The 14,092-nt window shown below is 46.7% G+C and overlaps 1 protein-coding gene across 3 annotated transcripts in view; it reads left to right on the forward strand.

Moving 5' to 3' along the window:
- Positions 1 to 218: 218 nt before the first annotated feature.
- Positions 219 to 14,092, forward strand: part of ZC3H7A (zinc finger CCCH-type containing 7A) — a 33,488-nt gene continuing 19,614 nt past the window's right edge. The window contains exons 1-4 of one of the 3 annotated variants that reach the window (XM_070566728.1): positions 219 to 441; positions 10,612 to 10,713; positions 11,836 to 11,875; positions 13,447 to 13,644. In XM_070566728.1, coding sequence (XP_070422829.1) covers positions 10,646 to 10,713; positions 11,836 to 11,875; positions 13,447 to 13,644 — 306 coding nt within the window. In that variant the 5' untranslated portion in view covers positions 219 to 441; positions 10,612 to 10,645. Of the gene's footprint in view, positions 442 to 522; positions 882 to 10,611; positions 10,714 to 11,835; positions 11,876 to 13,446; positions 13,645 to 14,092 lie in introns of those variants that run through there. The other 2 variants (XM_070566729.1, XM_070566730.1) reach the window with 2 other exon arrangements.

Raw genomic sequence — 14,092 nt, forward strand, 5'->3', positions numbered from 1 at the left:
AGCCTGCCATCGGTCATCCGGACAAGGGAGACTCCGGGCATCCCTGGGTCCCTCTAACGGCTGCAGCGGCGGCCCCAGGCCAGCGAGGCCCGCGCGCTCGACCCCGGGGCTGCAAGAGCGCCGGCAGGGCCGAGAGCCCGAGCCGCTCGTGCCCGCGCCCGCCGCTCGTGCCCGCGCCCGCCGCCGGCCCGACGTGGCGCCGCCGCCCCCCCCCCCGCCCCCCGCGCCGACGCTCGCGGGTGCAGCCAATGGCGGCGGCTCCCGGGCGGCGGGCGCGGCCTCCCACCAGCAGAGGGCGCCGCGCGGGCGCGGGGAGCCGCCACCGCCGCCGGTCGCCGAGCGAAGCTGCGAGCGAGCGCCCGGGCCGCCGCCGCCGCCGCCGCCTCCGCTGCTCCTCGCCGCGCGCCGCTGTCCGCCCCGGCCGGCGCGGCGTCCCCGCAGGTAGGTGGGCCCGCGCGCCGCCGCCGCCCCCTCGTGCTCGCGCGCGGCCGGTAACGGACGTGGGGGGCAGGGGCGCCCCCCAGCGCGCGGGCCGGGCGGGCCGGGGGTCCCCACCCGTCCCCTCCCCTGCGGGGCGGCGGGCCCGGTCTGGGGCGCGTCTACGCCGAGCGGGACGAAGCGGGTTGTTGCTGCCGCGCCCGCCCCGCGCCGGCGCGCATTTCCGCTCCAGGATCCCTCCCCGCTGGGCATTTCGCTCCAAAGATGGTGTTTTCATTATTCGCGTCCGTCCCGGCGATCGCGGGCCCCCGGGTCCCGGCTCTTGGGCTTGGGGGCCGGGAAGGATGCGCGCGGGGTGCCCTGCTCCTTGATTTCGGGTGCGTCCCTCTCTCTCGGGCGCGCGGCGAGGGGCTTCCTGGCTGGTGGATGCGGAGGCGGCCGGGGTAGGTCTCTCCTCCCCTCCCCCTCCGCCCCGTAAGGAATGGAGACCTGTCAGTTCCCATTAGCGTGGATTTCCTGTTGGGGATGGTCATCGCAGGGGTGTGGTCAGGCCGGACAGCGCCGCCTTGCCCTCGAGGCTGCGCCTGCGCCCTGATTGGGGCACTTTATCCGAAGTGGGGGGATTTCCCCGTCCCCCACCCCTCCCCGCCCCCGACGTCGAGGAAGGAAAGGAGGCGCCCATGGTGGGGATTTGAAGACCAAGGATGTGCTTGTGCTAGGCCTGCGCTGCCCGGGAAGGTGGCCGCGGGCCACATGGGACTGTTGGGCACTTGGAATGTGGTTAGACCGAACTGAGATGTGCTTCCGGTGTGAAAGGGGCACGCCCGAGCTTAGACACTTAGTATGGAAAGAAAAGAGTAAAATGTCCCGTTCATACGTTTTTATGCTTAAAGGGTCCACGTTGAGATGATAATATTTTGAACATATTGAGTCAACTAAAATATATTCATACGGGGGCTGGCCCTGTAGTCGAGTGGTTAGGTTCGCGCTCTCTGCTGCATGCGGCCCAGTGTTTCGTTGGTTCGAATCCTGGGCGCGGACATGGCACTGCTCCTCGAGCCACGCTGGGGCGGCATCCCACGTGCCACGGCTGGAAGGACCCGCGACGAAGAATATCCTACTGTGTACCGGGGGGTTTTGGGGAGAAAAAGGAAAAAAAATAAAATTAAAAAAAAATGTATATATATATTCATACAATTACGCTCACTTTTTTTTTTTTTTTTACTTTTGTTGATGTGGCTACTTGAAAATTTAAAATTAGGTGTGGGGTTCGAATTTTATTTCTATTGGACAGGGCTGAGGTAGAGCATCGAATTGAATGGGGGCGGGGTGGCTGGGAGCCTGTGCCATCTGCTTATCTTTTCCTGCTTATCTGATGGCATGTGGCCGCCTGTCCCCTAGGCTCTCAAGGAACCCCGGCCTCTTCCTTCTCACGCTCAGCTGAGCTGAACTCTTGAGCTGATTGCACAGTGAGGATCTTGCCCTAATTTGCAGAGTAATTCAAGTTAGTGGACAGGATTTTCTCTCCCTGCTGTGTACCGGAGTCTGGAAATACAGTTATGAGGTCCAGCTCAGAATCAGATCATGAGTTACTGAGGCCGAATATTTTCAGTATTTGGTGTGCGTTTCTGCAAAGAGCCTGTTGATTTTCAGGGCCTCTGCCACCCAAGTGAGCTGGAGAGTTGGTGCCTTCATCAGAGTTACTGTGACTTTTGCTTATGGGCTCATCATACCCTGAGCCACACCCTTTTCTCTTCCCATTCCTCAGAGACTGTCAGTTTATGCCAGTAAAAATGGTGGTTGTCAACCATATTGTCCCATAATTCTTAATTTTGATTGATTTTAAAACCTGCCAATTTGAGTGGTTTAAATTGATGTTAGAAGTGGGAAAGGATCAATTATGAAAGAATCTCAACTCTAGGAATGGTGAGGTGACTGCTGGATAGTTTTGAGCATTTTAATAAAGGATGAGACAGAAAAAAATCGGTCTGGAGAAAGTGTGATGTGTGGAAAGTTGTTTTCTAGAGCCTATCTTGAAGTGTTTTGTTTTAGTGAAAATGCTTTTTCTCCAGAATCTTAGGTTTGAAAGTGAAATTTGTTTTCTCTAAAGCATGAGGTGTTTATAAACCAAGAAAAAACTTTAGCTAATATTTTTAGAGTGGAGAAATATTACAATATTAATCCAGAAGTTTAAAAATTAATGCTTGTGATAATACATGTTTAAATTCGCCAAAAAAAAAAAAAAAGAGGCTCATTAAGTGAGGTGATTTTCTGTAATGTAAAAAACCAGACTACTTACCAGGTTTTGTCCCCACAAGAAATTTGCGTTTTTATTTTATTATGAGTTTAGCAATGCATTGTTTAGTTAATTAATGTTAATTGGTTAGTTAATGTCACGTACCTTGTGAAGCCACAGGAACCAGGTAATGGAACCAGCAAGAGAGAGGCAGAAATTTTCTATTTCACAAATAAAAAAATGGAACCTTTGTATTTTATTAGAATACCTGAATTTGGAGCAAGATATTAATCTGCCACTTTAAAAGACCTCGCCTGCAGTCTTGGGCATGTCAGTGACCATCTGGGTGACCCTGGGCAAGCTGTTTGTCTTGGAGATTTCTCATCTTGTTGATTTGTCCCGTACAGAATTGGGGTGTAGGGTGAGATGTTCCCCGGGCCTTAATAGCGCTGGGCAATGTAGGAGGCATCCAGCGCATGTTGAATCTGACAGTCGTTTCAAAATGAACTGCTCTTGGCGCGAAGGTGGGTCGGGTGGGGATGGGGGACCTGGAAAAAGTATGAAATAACCTTCCTGATGGTTATTTAGCACAGCCTCCATTATGAAGTTTTCATTTTCAGTAAAGGGGAAAAACTGTCTCGTAAAGTATCCAGTACGAGATTCATTGTTTCAAGAAGTTGGTCAAACATCTGTAATAATGTTGCACTACCTGGGTTTGTAGTCTCTGAGTGTCGTGTTTATCCACACACTTTTATAAGTGTTACCAGAGTGAGCTCGCTCAAGATAGGGTTGACAGTAATGTTCCTTTAACTACTTTTTGTTTGTTTATTTACTTATGCCTTGGCACAGAGAGGCTTGAGTGAGGATAGAATTTAATGCAGGCTGGTAACTATAATTTTTCACTTGAAACTTAGGAATACCTTTTTAGGCAAAAATCCAAGCACCGTCCAGCATGCCCTGGGGTACTTTCTCTGGTCCTGTGTCCGTAAGTCTTGTAAGTAAGGCTGTTTGATATTTATTCCCTGTACCTAGACACATTATGTTAGGGGCCGAGGTATCTCCATGTGAAGCTGTTCCCTGCCGTCGTACCCTAACTCCGTGTCCCCTGCATTCCTGTGAAACCCTATGCTTTGTCTAAGTTGCTTTAAATGATGGCTCTTGAACAGTCACTGTGCGCATGCGTGCGTGTGGGGGTGTGTGTTTATTCGGTTCCTCTCGAGTGGCTTTCAAGTGCCCACCTGTCTGTCAGAGCTGCACTCGGCTTAGGGAGCCGGGCCCAGGGCCAGCTTCCACATCCTCGCCCTCTCCCAGGCGTCAGCGGCACTTACGGAGCAGAATAGCACTGTGGCTGAGAGTTTAGGCTCGGATCCACCTGTCTGGCTCTGGAATCTGGCTCGGCGGCTTCCTGGCTGTGTGATCCTGGGCTGCTGGCGTCACTTCTCTGCTTCAGTTCCTCATAGTGCCTATCTCTTAAGGTTATTATGAGGATTAAATGACTTATTCCGTGTAAAGCCCTGAGAACAATGCCTGGCATCTAGTAAGAGTGTTAAGGGTTAGATATTATTTCTGTCTCTATAGTATGTCGCACTTACCTTGGTGTCTTCTGCTGCTGGGAGCTGGGTTCTAAAGTTACGGTGGGAGGCCAGCCTCTCGCCGATTGAAATACATTGTCTAGGTACCGGCACTGTTCCAGACTTCAGGGCAGTGAGTTTCACCGGCAGGCGCTGAGCGTGTACTTAAGGAATTCTCATGAAGATCCGGGGTGCCTCTGTCCTTACGTCAAACTTCAGAATTAGCAAATTTACGATCAGCTGATTCCAGAAAGACGATGTCCCAGCTTGCAAGGGTTTAATTTAATGAAATTTAATTTAATGAAATTCACATATAATTGAATTTCTTGCTTTAAAGTGTGCTTTTGAAAGCTCCTCCCCCTCCCCATTTCCTTTTCGTTTTGGAAGAAGGGGGAGGGGGGGTCTTGCTTTTCAGCTGTTGGCGGTGAATGAAGCCCATCACTGCATGGCTTCGGGGGTCATGGCGGTTTCAGGTTCCTCTCTGTCGCTGTCACCAGCTGATTCCCATGGTGCGGATTCACTCCCCTCCTTGTTCCCTGAAGGGTCACGGGGGGAGTCCACCACAGCCAGCTCGCTGTGTCCAGTCCTTTCCTCTCGGACACCCTCCTTTGTCGTGCCTGCCTTTGTGAACAGTTGTACCAGGTAACTCTCGGGCCTGTGAACATTGTGTGCAGCATTCTCTTTGCTTATTCATTCATTCACTCACTCATTTCATTCAGGTGTTTGTTGACCTGGACCCAGATATTGTAATACAATCAGTACTAAGAAAGACAAGGTACCTCTTGAAGTGAATAATGGGGTGAGGATGGGATGTGGTGACAATTGAGGGTCAAGGAAGGCCTCTGACAGTGACATTTAAGCCAAGACTCCAGGATGAAAGGAGCCAGCTCTGTGCAGATCTGGGAAGTGTGTTATGGGCAGAGGGAACAGCAAGCACAATGGCCCAGAGGCACCGAGCCCTTGGCTGGTTCTGGGAACCCACAGAGGGCCAGTGTGACAGGGGCTGAGTGAGTGAATCTGGGTGAGGGTGGCGTCACAGTAAAGAATCTAGATTTTATTCAAGCTCCTGGGCAGCCATTGAAATAATTTAAGCCAGAGTGTAATGATCAATTTATGTCTTTAAGAAAGCATTCCTTTTGGTTTGTGTGGGAAATGGGTGGAGGAGGGGTCGTGGCGAGGACAGGGAGCTGAGAGCAGAGGCAGGAGAGAGGGGGTTGTGACATCCACGGAAGAGATGGTGTGACTCTGGCCGCCGGGCCAGGGGTGGCCAAGGAGCACTTGGGAGTGATCAGGTTTGGGGGGTCCTGCGCACATTTTGACGGCATCACCAGTTGGCTTTGTCTGTGGATGACTGGATGTGGAGTGTGAGAGAAGAAAAGAGGGTGACGCCAGGTGTCTGGTCTGATCAACTGGCCACGTGGTGATTTCGTTGTTGCAAAGGTAAGACTGGGCAAAGGGTTAGGACTGCGAGGTGGGCCCAGGATCAGGGGCATTCAAGTTAGGAATGCTGATGAAATTCACAAACAGGCCCAGAATTGCGTGTGTGATAAAAGTGGCCTTACACGGATCAGTGTAGATAGATGACCTTTCTGTGAATGATGTGTGGGCAACTGGGAGCTATTTGGGAGGGACATATATATATATATCCTTACGTCACTCCTTACAGTAAACGAGTGGATTCGATTAAAAAAAATTTTTTTAATGAAACAGTGAGAGTGCTAGAAGAAAACGTGGAGAATGATTTTATAATCTCAGTGGGGTGAAGATATTTCTGAGGATGTCAAAATCCAGAAGGCATAAAAGAAAATATTGAGAAATTCAGCTACTTGAAGATAAAACTTCTGCTGTCAAAAAGTACCATAACTCAAGTCAAAGGATTGACGTCAAATTGAGGGAAATAATAATACCACCACAAAGGACTACTTTCCTCAGCATATAAAGAGCTTTTCCCATAAATAAGAAAAGCTCACCCTGGAAGAAAAATGGGCAAAAGGTATGAGCAAATCATTCACAGAGAAGGATGTCCATCCAGATGGCTCTTAAATCTGGAGAGATGTTCCGCCTTGCTCATGACAGAAAGACAGAAACAAAACCCACCACTTTGTCACACTTCTTTCTCCTGCCCTTGGTTGACAGAGCTGAAAACGTTTGAGAATTCTTTGGTGAAGGAGTGAAATGGGATCCTCGTGCCCTGTGGGTGGTAGGGCTGTTTGGTGTAACTTGGCAACTGCTGGCAAAAGAAACCAATGTGTATACCCTTTATGCTGCAGAAATTCTTTAAAGGTATACATATCTGAAATGTCCTGTGTACCTGGTGAGCTTTAAAGATTGGAAACGACCAAAATGTCCATCACTAGGGGCCTGGGGAAGTTAGGGTGTAACCACATCGTGGGACATGCTACGTGGCTGTTAAGGATAAAGCAGTAGCTTTGTGTGTATCGATAGGGAGGGACTTCTAAGGTCAGGTACTGGGTGAAAAAAGCAAGGTACGGAACATGTTAGGAGCCCCAGTTTGTATAAAAAATAACATATGCACAGGATATTTTTAACTTGTTACTTTCGAATAATTATAGATTCCTGGGATGTTGCAAAAGTAGTGTATGGAGTGTGTATGAGTCCCATGAACCCTTGATCCGATTCCCGAGGGGTGCGGTGTTATATAACTGTCGAGCATTATCAAAGCCGGGAAATTGACATTAGTGTCGTACTGTCCGCCAAACTACAGACCTTATTCAGTTTCCACCAGCTTGTACACGCACTCGCGTGTGTGTGTGTATCCATGTAGATTTATCCCGTGTGTGGTTTCATGTAACCACCACTGCAATCAAGATGCAGAATTGTTCCACAGAATATCTTTGTCGGGACACATAAGAGCCTGGTGACAATGGCTGGTTGGCCTGAGGAAGGGCAGATGGGTGGCTGAGTGACAGGGTTAGGAAGGAGACATTCCTTCTCACTGTCAATACTGAAATACTACTTTAAAACAGTTTGCGATGCATACCAGCATGCCAGTAGAACAGTCACATAAGCGGAGGGTGTGCAGCTCTGCTGGGGGTGGACGTGGGCGTTGTCGGGGGCCCCAGGTGAGGATGGCTAAGGTCCGGGCAGTGTGGGAGGTCCTGGAGGGGCGAGTGTGGTCAGGCTTGAGAAGGGGGCCTGATGAAACCCCAGGCTCTCCCGGTTAGAGGTCAGCAGGAGAGGGAGCCCCATTTTCAAGAAGGGAGTGGACACCTGTCACGTGCTGCTCAGTTTGAGTAAGAAAAGTGGCTGTTGGATTAACTTTATTGAGTTCTTCTTCATTTTAAAATTGAGGCGGATTTAACTGGATCCAGAAATAAAATGGTGTGTAAAGCATGTATCTTTTTCTTTCTTTCTTTCAAAACTGGGGTAGGGGAGGTTTATTTCCCAGATAAAACCAATCTGTGGTGGAAAAAAAATCAGAACAGTGGTTGCCTGAGGTGGGGGTGGGGAAGGGACATTGAGAGAACTTTCTGGAGTGACAGTAATGCTCTGTATCTCATTTGGGATCTGGGGTTACATGAGCGTACCATTTGTCAAAACTTGCCTTAAAATTTGCACATTTTACCTTAAAAGAGTGTAAACAAATATTGAACTCTACTTAATGATATGTATGCTAAAGTGTTTACTTGTGAGTTAGAATTGATGTCTGCAACTCGCTTTGCAGCTTACCAAAGTAATGTGGATGGATGGAAGGACAGGAGGATAGGCAGAGGGCTAAAGACGGGCAGATGTGATAAATACAGCAAAATGTTAATTGTAGAAGGTACAAAAGGCATGTGTAGGTATATGGTGTTCATTGTGAAAATTTTAACTTTACTGTGTGTGTAAAAATTTTCATAATAAAACTTTGGGGAGAAAACTCCAGAAGATGAAATGTTCTGTAATGTTACATTTAAATATCGCCTGATATTATGTCCCCAAATGTTTAAACACGTGAAGGAGGCGGGTATTTCATGATGTTAAAGGAGTTTGCGTCGTCGTATTTCCTCCTAATCATTTACTTGAGTTGTCAGCCCTTTGCCACCCGCCGTTTGTCCGCTAGAGGTCAAGGTTCAAGGTTTTCCGTAACTTGGTGGATTATCATTACCCAGCAGCCCACAGATTGACACCACCGGGGAACCTCAAACTAATTCCACACCTGAGGACAGAGGTAGGGAGAAAGGTGTGGCATTCAACAGAAAAAGGGACTAGTTCCTGCTATTGGGTTTTCTTCCTTTGTCCCCTCCTTCCGGCCCAACTGCCGTTGCCCCACTGCTTCTCTGGGGGCCTTTGAGCTCTGAGGTTCTGACTCGGAGTCAGCCCTGCTTTAAATAAACTGGGAAAAGGCTTGGTGGTCCCTGAAGTCATCTTTCCAAGGAAGGGCTCAGAGCCTGCGTAGACTTTTTTTAATACTTTAATTGTTTTCCCCCAGAGATAATTCATTTACAAGGGTAAAAAAAAAAGCTTTAAACGCATGCAGTGAAAGGCACCGTCCTACTCCTGTCCCAGCCCCCAGTTTTGTGTCACTGCTGGAGTTTTCCACGTTTCCCTCTGGAGCTCTTTCGTGTGTATACAAGCAAATGTGAATATATAGTCCCCTCTCCCTTTTTTTTTTTTTTTTAACGCAACAGGATCATATCGTGGACGCTTGTTCCTCAGCTTTTTTTTTTTTTGCACAGTTTACTCAGCCATTTCCTTTTTGATAGACGTCAAATTAATTTTCAATCTTTTTTCTCTCACAATAGTGCCTCCCTAAAGAACTTTGTACATACAAGTATGAATTTAAAAAATTTTTATTATGGAAATGGTCAGAGATGTCGAGTAGAGGAGCATAATGTACCCCTATATGGCTCCCCATTGTCCGGCTGGGACAGTTACCCTATTTTGAGTGTTCTTGTTGCGTTCCCACCCATTCGTCCCCCTTTAAGCTAAACTGTCTTAAAAGCAAATTCCAGAAATAACGCCATTTTATTTCAGTGTCATGGGCGTTTTAAACTTTACTTTGGAAAATTTCAAACATGTACAAGGTGGAAAGAAACCCTGTGCTTATCACCTCCCCCCCTTTTTTTTAGTTGCTGGAGTATTTTAAAGCAAACCCCAGATATCATATCCTTTCACACGCAGACGCTTCAGTAAAGTACCAACTTTTAGGTATAAGATCAAAATATTTAGAACTGACAGTATTTAAAAGACAAATTAGCACCCGTCACCAGCCTTTGGGGCATTCCAGCCTCCACCCGCACCCCTACACTTTTAAAAAGGTGGATTTAAAAATAAAACTTCAGGTGGTAAGCAATAACGAAACTAAAACATTTCAGCTATGTACTTGAAACATGGGTGTGCTTTCCCTATTTGTCACGTGGGCCCAAATACACGGTTTATGTGACAAGATGTCTTCTTAGGTTTAGATCTCAGTAGTTCTCATCCAGGAGTGGTTGTGTGTCGTCATCCCCCCCCCCCCCCCAACCCTGCCAGGGGACATTTAACGCCGTGTGGAGACATTTTTGTTTGTCACATCTGAGGGGAGCGGATGCTACTTGCTTCTAGTGGGTGGGGGCTGCTAATATCATGCAATGCACAGGGCAGCCCCATAATAAAGAATTATCTGGCCCAAACTGCTGAGGTTGTGAAACCCTAGTTTAGGACGCTGGGAGGTGATGTTTTATCACAGATCTCTTCCCTGGGTCTCCTGTGGCTTGCTGGGAACTGCTAAATGAACATGAAAAGTGGGGGAAGATACCAACAGCACTGACACATGTTGACATTTGCCAGTGATGCATTGAAGGTAAACCCTTACCTTCCAGAAAGTTCCAACAGAAGTAACTTCATTGAGATGACTTATTCTATCAGTTGTGTCAACAAGGATTATTTCAGAAGTCTGTGTAACAAAATACGTGTAAGGTTTTAGCCTCCGCTCGCGAGGAAGTCAGACGCCTGCGGAGGCAAGTGGGTAGGAGCCCTTTCTTCTTCTGGAGAGCTTCCAGAAGCAAACAAGGCCGAGACTGTTCCAGTGGCAGCTTACGCGTGCGTGCAGACAGGGAAGCAACAAGACCTGTGGTTGAAGGAGGGAAGAGACGAGGGGGAGGCGAGAAGGGACTTTTCATGGAGATTATTGAGGACGAGCCCCACAGTCTCAGGGCCGGGCAGCCTAGGGGAGCGTGGAAGCCATCTGCTGCTGTGTGCTGGGCGACAGGGACCTCCCAGGGCACTCAGGCTGGGTTCCTGGTGTCCGGGACCCAGGAGTCAAGTCGGCAGCATGGACGTGTCCACAGCTGAGTGTGTGACGGGACCGCCAACGATGGGCGTTTTAGCTGAGGTCCAGGGGCCCCAGCGCCTTGTGTGACTCTGTGCCTTGCTTCTTTCCAGATTGCTCGTTTAGAAAGTGGATGTGCGGGGTAACATGTCCAGTGTGTCCGAGGAGAGGAGAAAAAGGCAGCAGAACATTAAGGAAGGCCTGCAGTTTATACAGTAAGAGTTCAGTTCATACCTCGTGCTCTCGTCACCCAGGGATTCTTGTTTATATGCTGTACATTTTGCAGAGGTTGAGATCTTTAGTTTGTGTAATAAGTCCTGTTAACTCAGGTTAGAAACTAGATATTTTTTGTTCCAGTAGTGTTTTCTGCTCTTCTGCACTGGATTCTTTGTGTCCTGAAGTGGGTCTTACTGAGGCTGATTTTTAGGGCTAAAGTCCTTTCATAGCCCTGAAAATGTTAGATGGAGAAATTTGAACCTAATCTCCTAAGAACACTTCTGATGAGTGAAAACCGACTGAAAATGAACATCTTGTCAGCACATGGGGCTTTTCTGATCAAACATTTCTGTTAAGAAGCTTGGTCTCTAACTGGCCGCCTTTCTTTTTAGTTGAAGTATTATTGACATATAACATTGTCAGTTTCAGGTGTACAGCGTAGCAGCTGGATAATTACAAACATTAGGAAGTGACCATCACGATGAGTCGAGTTACCATCCGTCTCCCATAAAGTTGTTCAGTATTACTCACTATATTCCCTGTGCTGTGTATTATAGCCCCATGTCTTGTGTATTTTATAACGGGAAGTTTATACTCTTAATCCCCTCCACCTATTTTGCCCCCCGCCCCGCACCCCTGCCCCTCTGGCAACCACCAGCTGGTTCTCTGTATCCATGAGTCTGTTTCTGTCTGACTGGCCTCCTTGAAGCATTTCAGGGTCTGGAAGCCATGGCTTCAGTGGACGTGACTGGGCAGGAGGCCTCTTTGTTCCTCCCAGGAAGGAGGCGCTCTTCTCTGTGCTACAGTAAATTGGATCGAGTAGTGTTAGTGGTTCTATACTGTTTTTAAACTTTTTTGGCATATGAAGAACCAGACCTTCTTTTAGTAGCAGGAGATTTGAAAGGAACATGTACTTACTCAAGAAAGGACCAAAGAATCATTTTAGATTTTTTTTCATGACTGCAGTTGTATGTGAATAATGATAGTAAAGGAGAAGTGAGTCTTTAAAATGTGCTTTGAACCAGTGAAAAGGTAATAGAACCCCACCCTTAAGATGACTTCTGGATAAACAAATCCTGATAGAGCCTGATAATTAACACTAATGTGTTTCTTCTCCGTAGGTCACCGCTGTCGTATCCAGGAACACAGGAACAATATGCGGTAATGACGCTGGGAGGGTCTGCTCGCGAGCCCCGCACGTAGCTTGTGAACTATAATCTATAGCAGGGTCGGCAAACTGCAGCCCCGTGGGCCAAATCCGGCCCCTCTTCTGTTTTTGTAAATAAAGTTTTATTGGAATACAGCCACGACCATTTGTTGATGTATTATGTGTGGCTGCGTTCACAACATATGGTTGTTGAGACAGGGACCATATGGCCCACAAAGCCTAAAATACTTCCTTTCTGGGCATTTACAGTAAAAGTTTGCTGCCCCTTATATATAGGACAGCATTGTTTTTTTTGATATATCTGGACAGTTGTCCTGTATTTTCTTTCCTGTATTAATTTAACTTAGAGAAGAGAAGTTCTAACAGTCATAAAGAGTGGATAGTAAGAGGGAAGAGCTAGTGATGAATCTGTTAGACGCTAACTGGTTAGAAAGCCCGGGTCTCTGGGTCTTACACTCCAGGCCCTCGTCTGTACAGACTGTTAGTTCACTGTGGCTTTGTCCCTGAGGGTTTTGATGCTCCTAAATGCCGCTTCTTTGACTCTACCTCTCTCTCTCCCTCTCCTTCACTCCTCGGTTCCCTCTTCCTTCACCCCCTCTCTCTAGAAAGATGGAGAATCATAGAGTATTAAGCTAGAAATGACTTGGATTGGTCTTTTCACTTTACAGTCCTTTCTTTTTACAATTGGGGAACGAGGGTCCAAAGGGGTTCAGTGGCGTGTCACAGGTCACCTCAACTATTGAACGTTGATCTGGCCAGTTTTCTTTAATACTTTCGTCTGCTTAGATATGAATTCATAAAAGGAAACCAAGAAGAGTTGAATATTTATCTCATCTTGTGATAGGAAAAGACTTTTAAAATATTAAAGCAATGGTAGAAATTGTGGAGGAAACTTAAGAACCTTTGTGTATACCAAAAAAATGTGTATACTTATTTGGTTACAAAAAGGTTTAACCTTCCTTCCCCTTAAATCAGTAAATGACTTGAGCAAACATTTGCAGAAGAAGAAATACAAATGGTCTGTAAAAATGTGGGAAAGTTCAGCCTCACTGGTAATCAGACACGCAAATAAAAAGGACAATTTTTCACCTTGAAATTGGTAGAGATTTTATGTGCACGCACACACACGTGTGCACATAATCCACCGTGTCGGTGGCGTGCTGTGAAGCAAAGCCTGAGAAGTATTTGTTGTTTCTGCCTTTTTTGGAAGGCCATTTAGAAATGCTAGTCAAAAGCCTTAAAATATTCATTCTCTTTGCCCTAGAGTTCCACTGGTAGAGATTTATCCTAGGCACAGAGTTGGAGATGAGAACAAATATTTACAAGGTGCTTTTGCTGCATGCCTCTTCATAATGAGATACTGAATTTTCTCTTGAAAAAGCAGTAAGGTGAAAACCCGAGGCGAGATGGCAGTGGCTTGGCCTGGGTCGCACAGTTTCTTCCAACAGTGCTTGTCACCCTGTCGAAGAATTTCCTCTGAAGTTGCAAATACAGAGATTACAATTTACTCATACCCCAGCTTGTTCCATAAGGTCTTCAAGTGGTAACTTGCTTTTTCTTTTAGGTATATTTGCGGGCTCTGGTGAGAAATCTTTTTAATGAAGGAAACGATGTGTATCGGGAACGTGATTGGAACAGCTCGCTGAGCCAATACACGGAAGCTTTGAACATAGCTGATTATGCAAAGTCTGAAGAAATTTTAATCCCTAAAGAAATAATTGAAAAACTACATATAAACCGTATTGCTTGCTATTCTAATATGGTGAGTTGTGATTTTTAGAACAATGCTTCTAGAAAGAAAAAGCGTTTTCACAACATAGTACATTAATAAAAGTCAGTTTCCTGATTGCAGTTTTTAAGAAAGATGTATTAACTGCTCTCAGCATGGCCTGAAGCTTTCAAAAATCAGCTTTGGACAAATATTTAGGGATTTTAAAAATAATTTACTTCTTAGTTACTGGTCCTTGGAGATTCCCATTTGATTATGGCTTTTGGGAGTGTGTCTGCTTCTAAAAGAAATCAGCCTTGGAAGAAACAGGTGTTCGCAGATCAGCACATATATCAGGTGTCTGTCTGCGTTGGCTCCACTTCCCCTTAGTCAAGCTTTACTTACTTCTCTTAGGACCTTTTAAAATTAGCCTTCAAAACAGTAATTAACCTTCAAAAGAATTAACATGTGCTTTTCACATTTCCAAGCTTAAAAAGCGATG

Source organism: Equus przewalskii, chromosome 12 (assembly GCF_037783145.1).
Source record: "Equus przewalskii isolate Varuska chromosome 12, EquPr2, whole genome shotgun sequence".
NCBI lineage: Eukaryota > Metazoa > Chordata > Mammalia > Perissodactyla > Equidae > Equus > Equus przewalskii.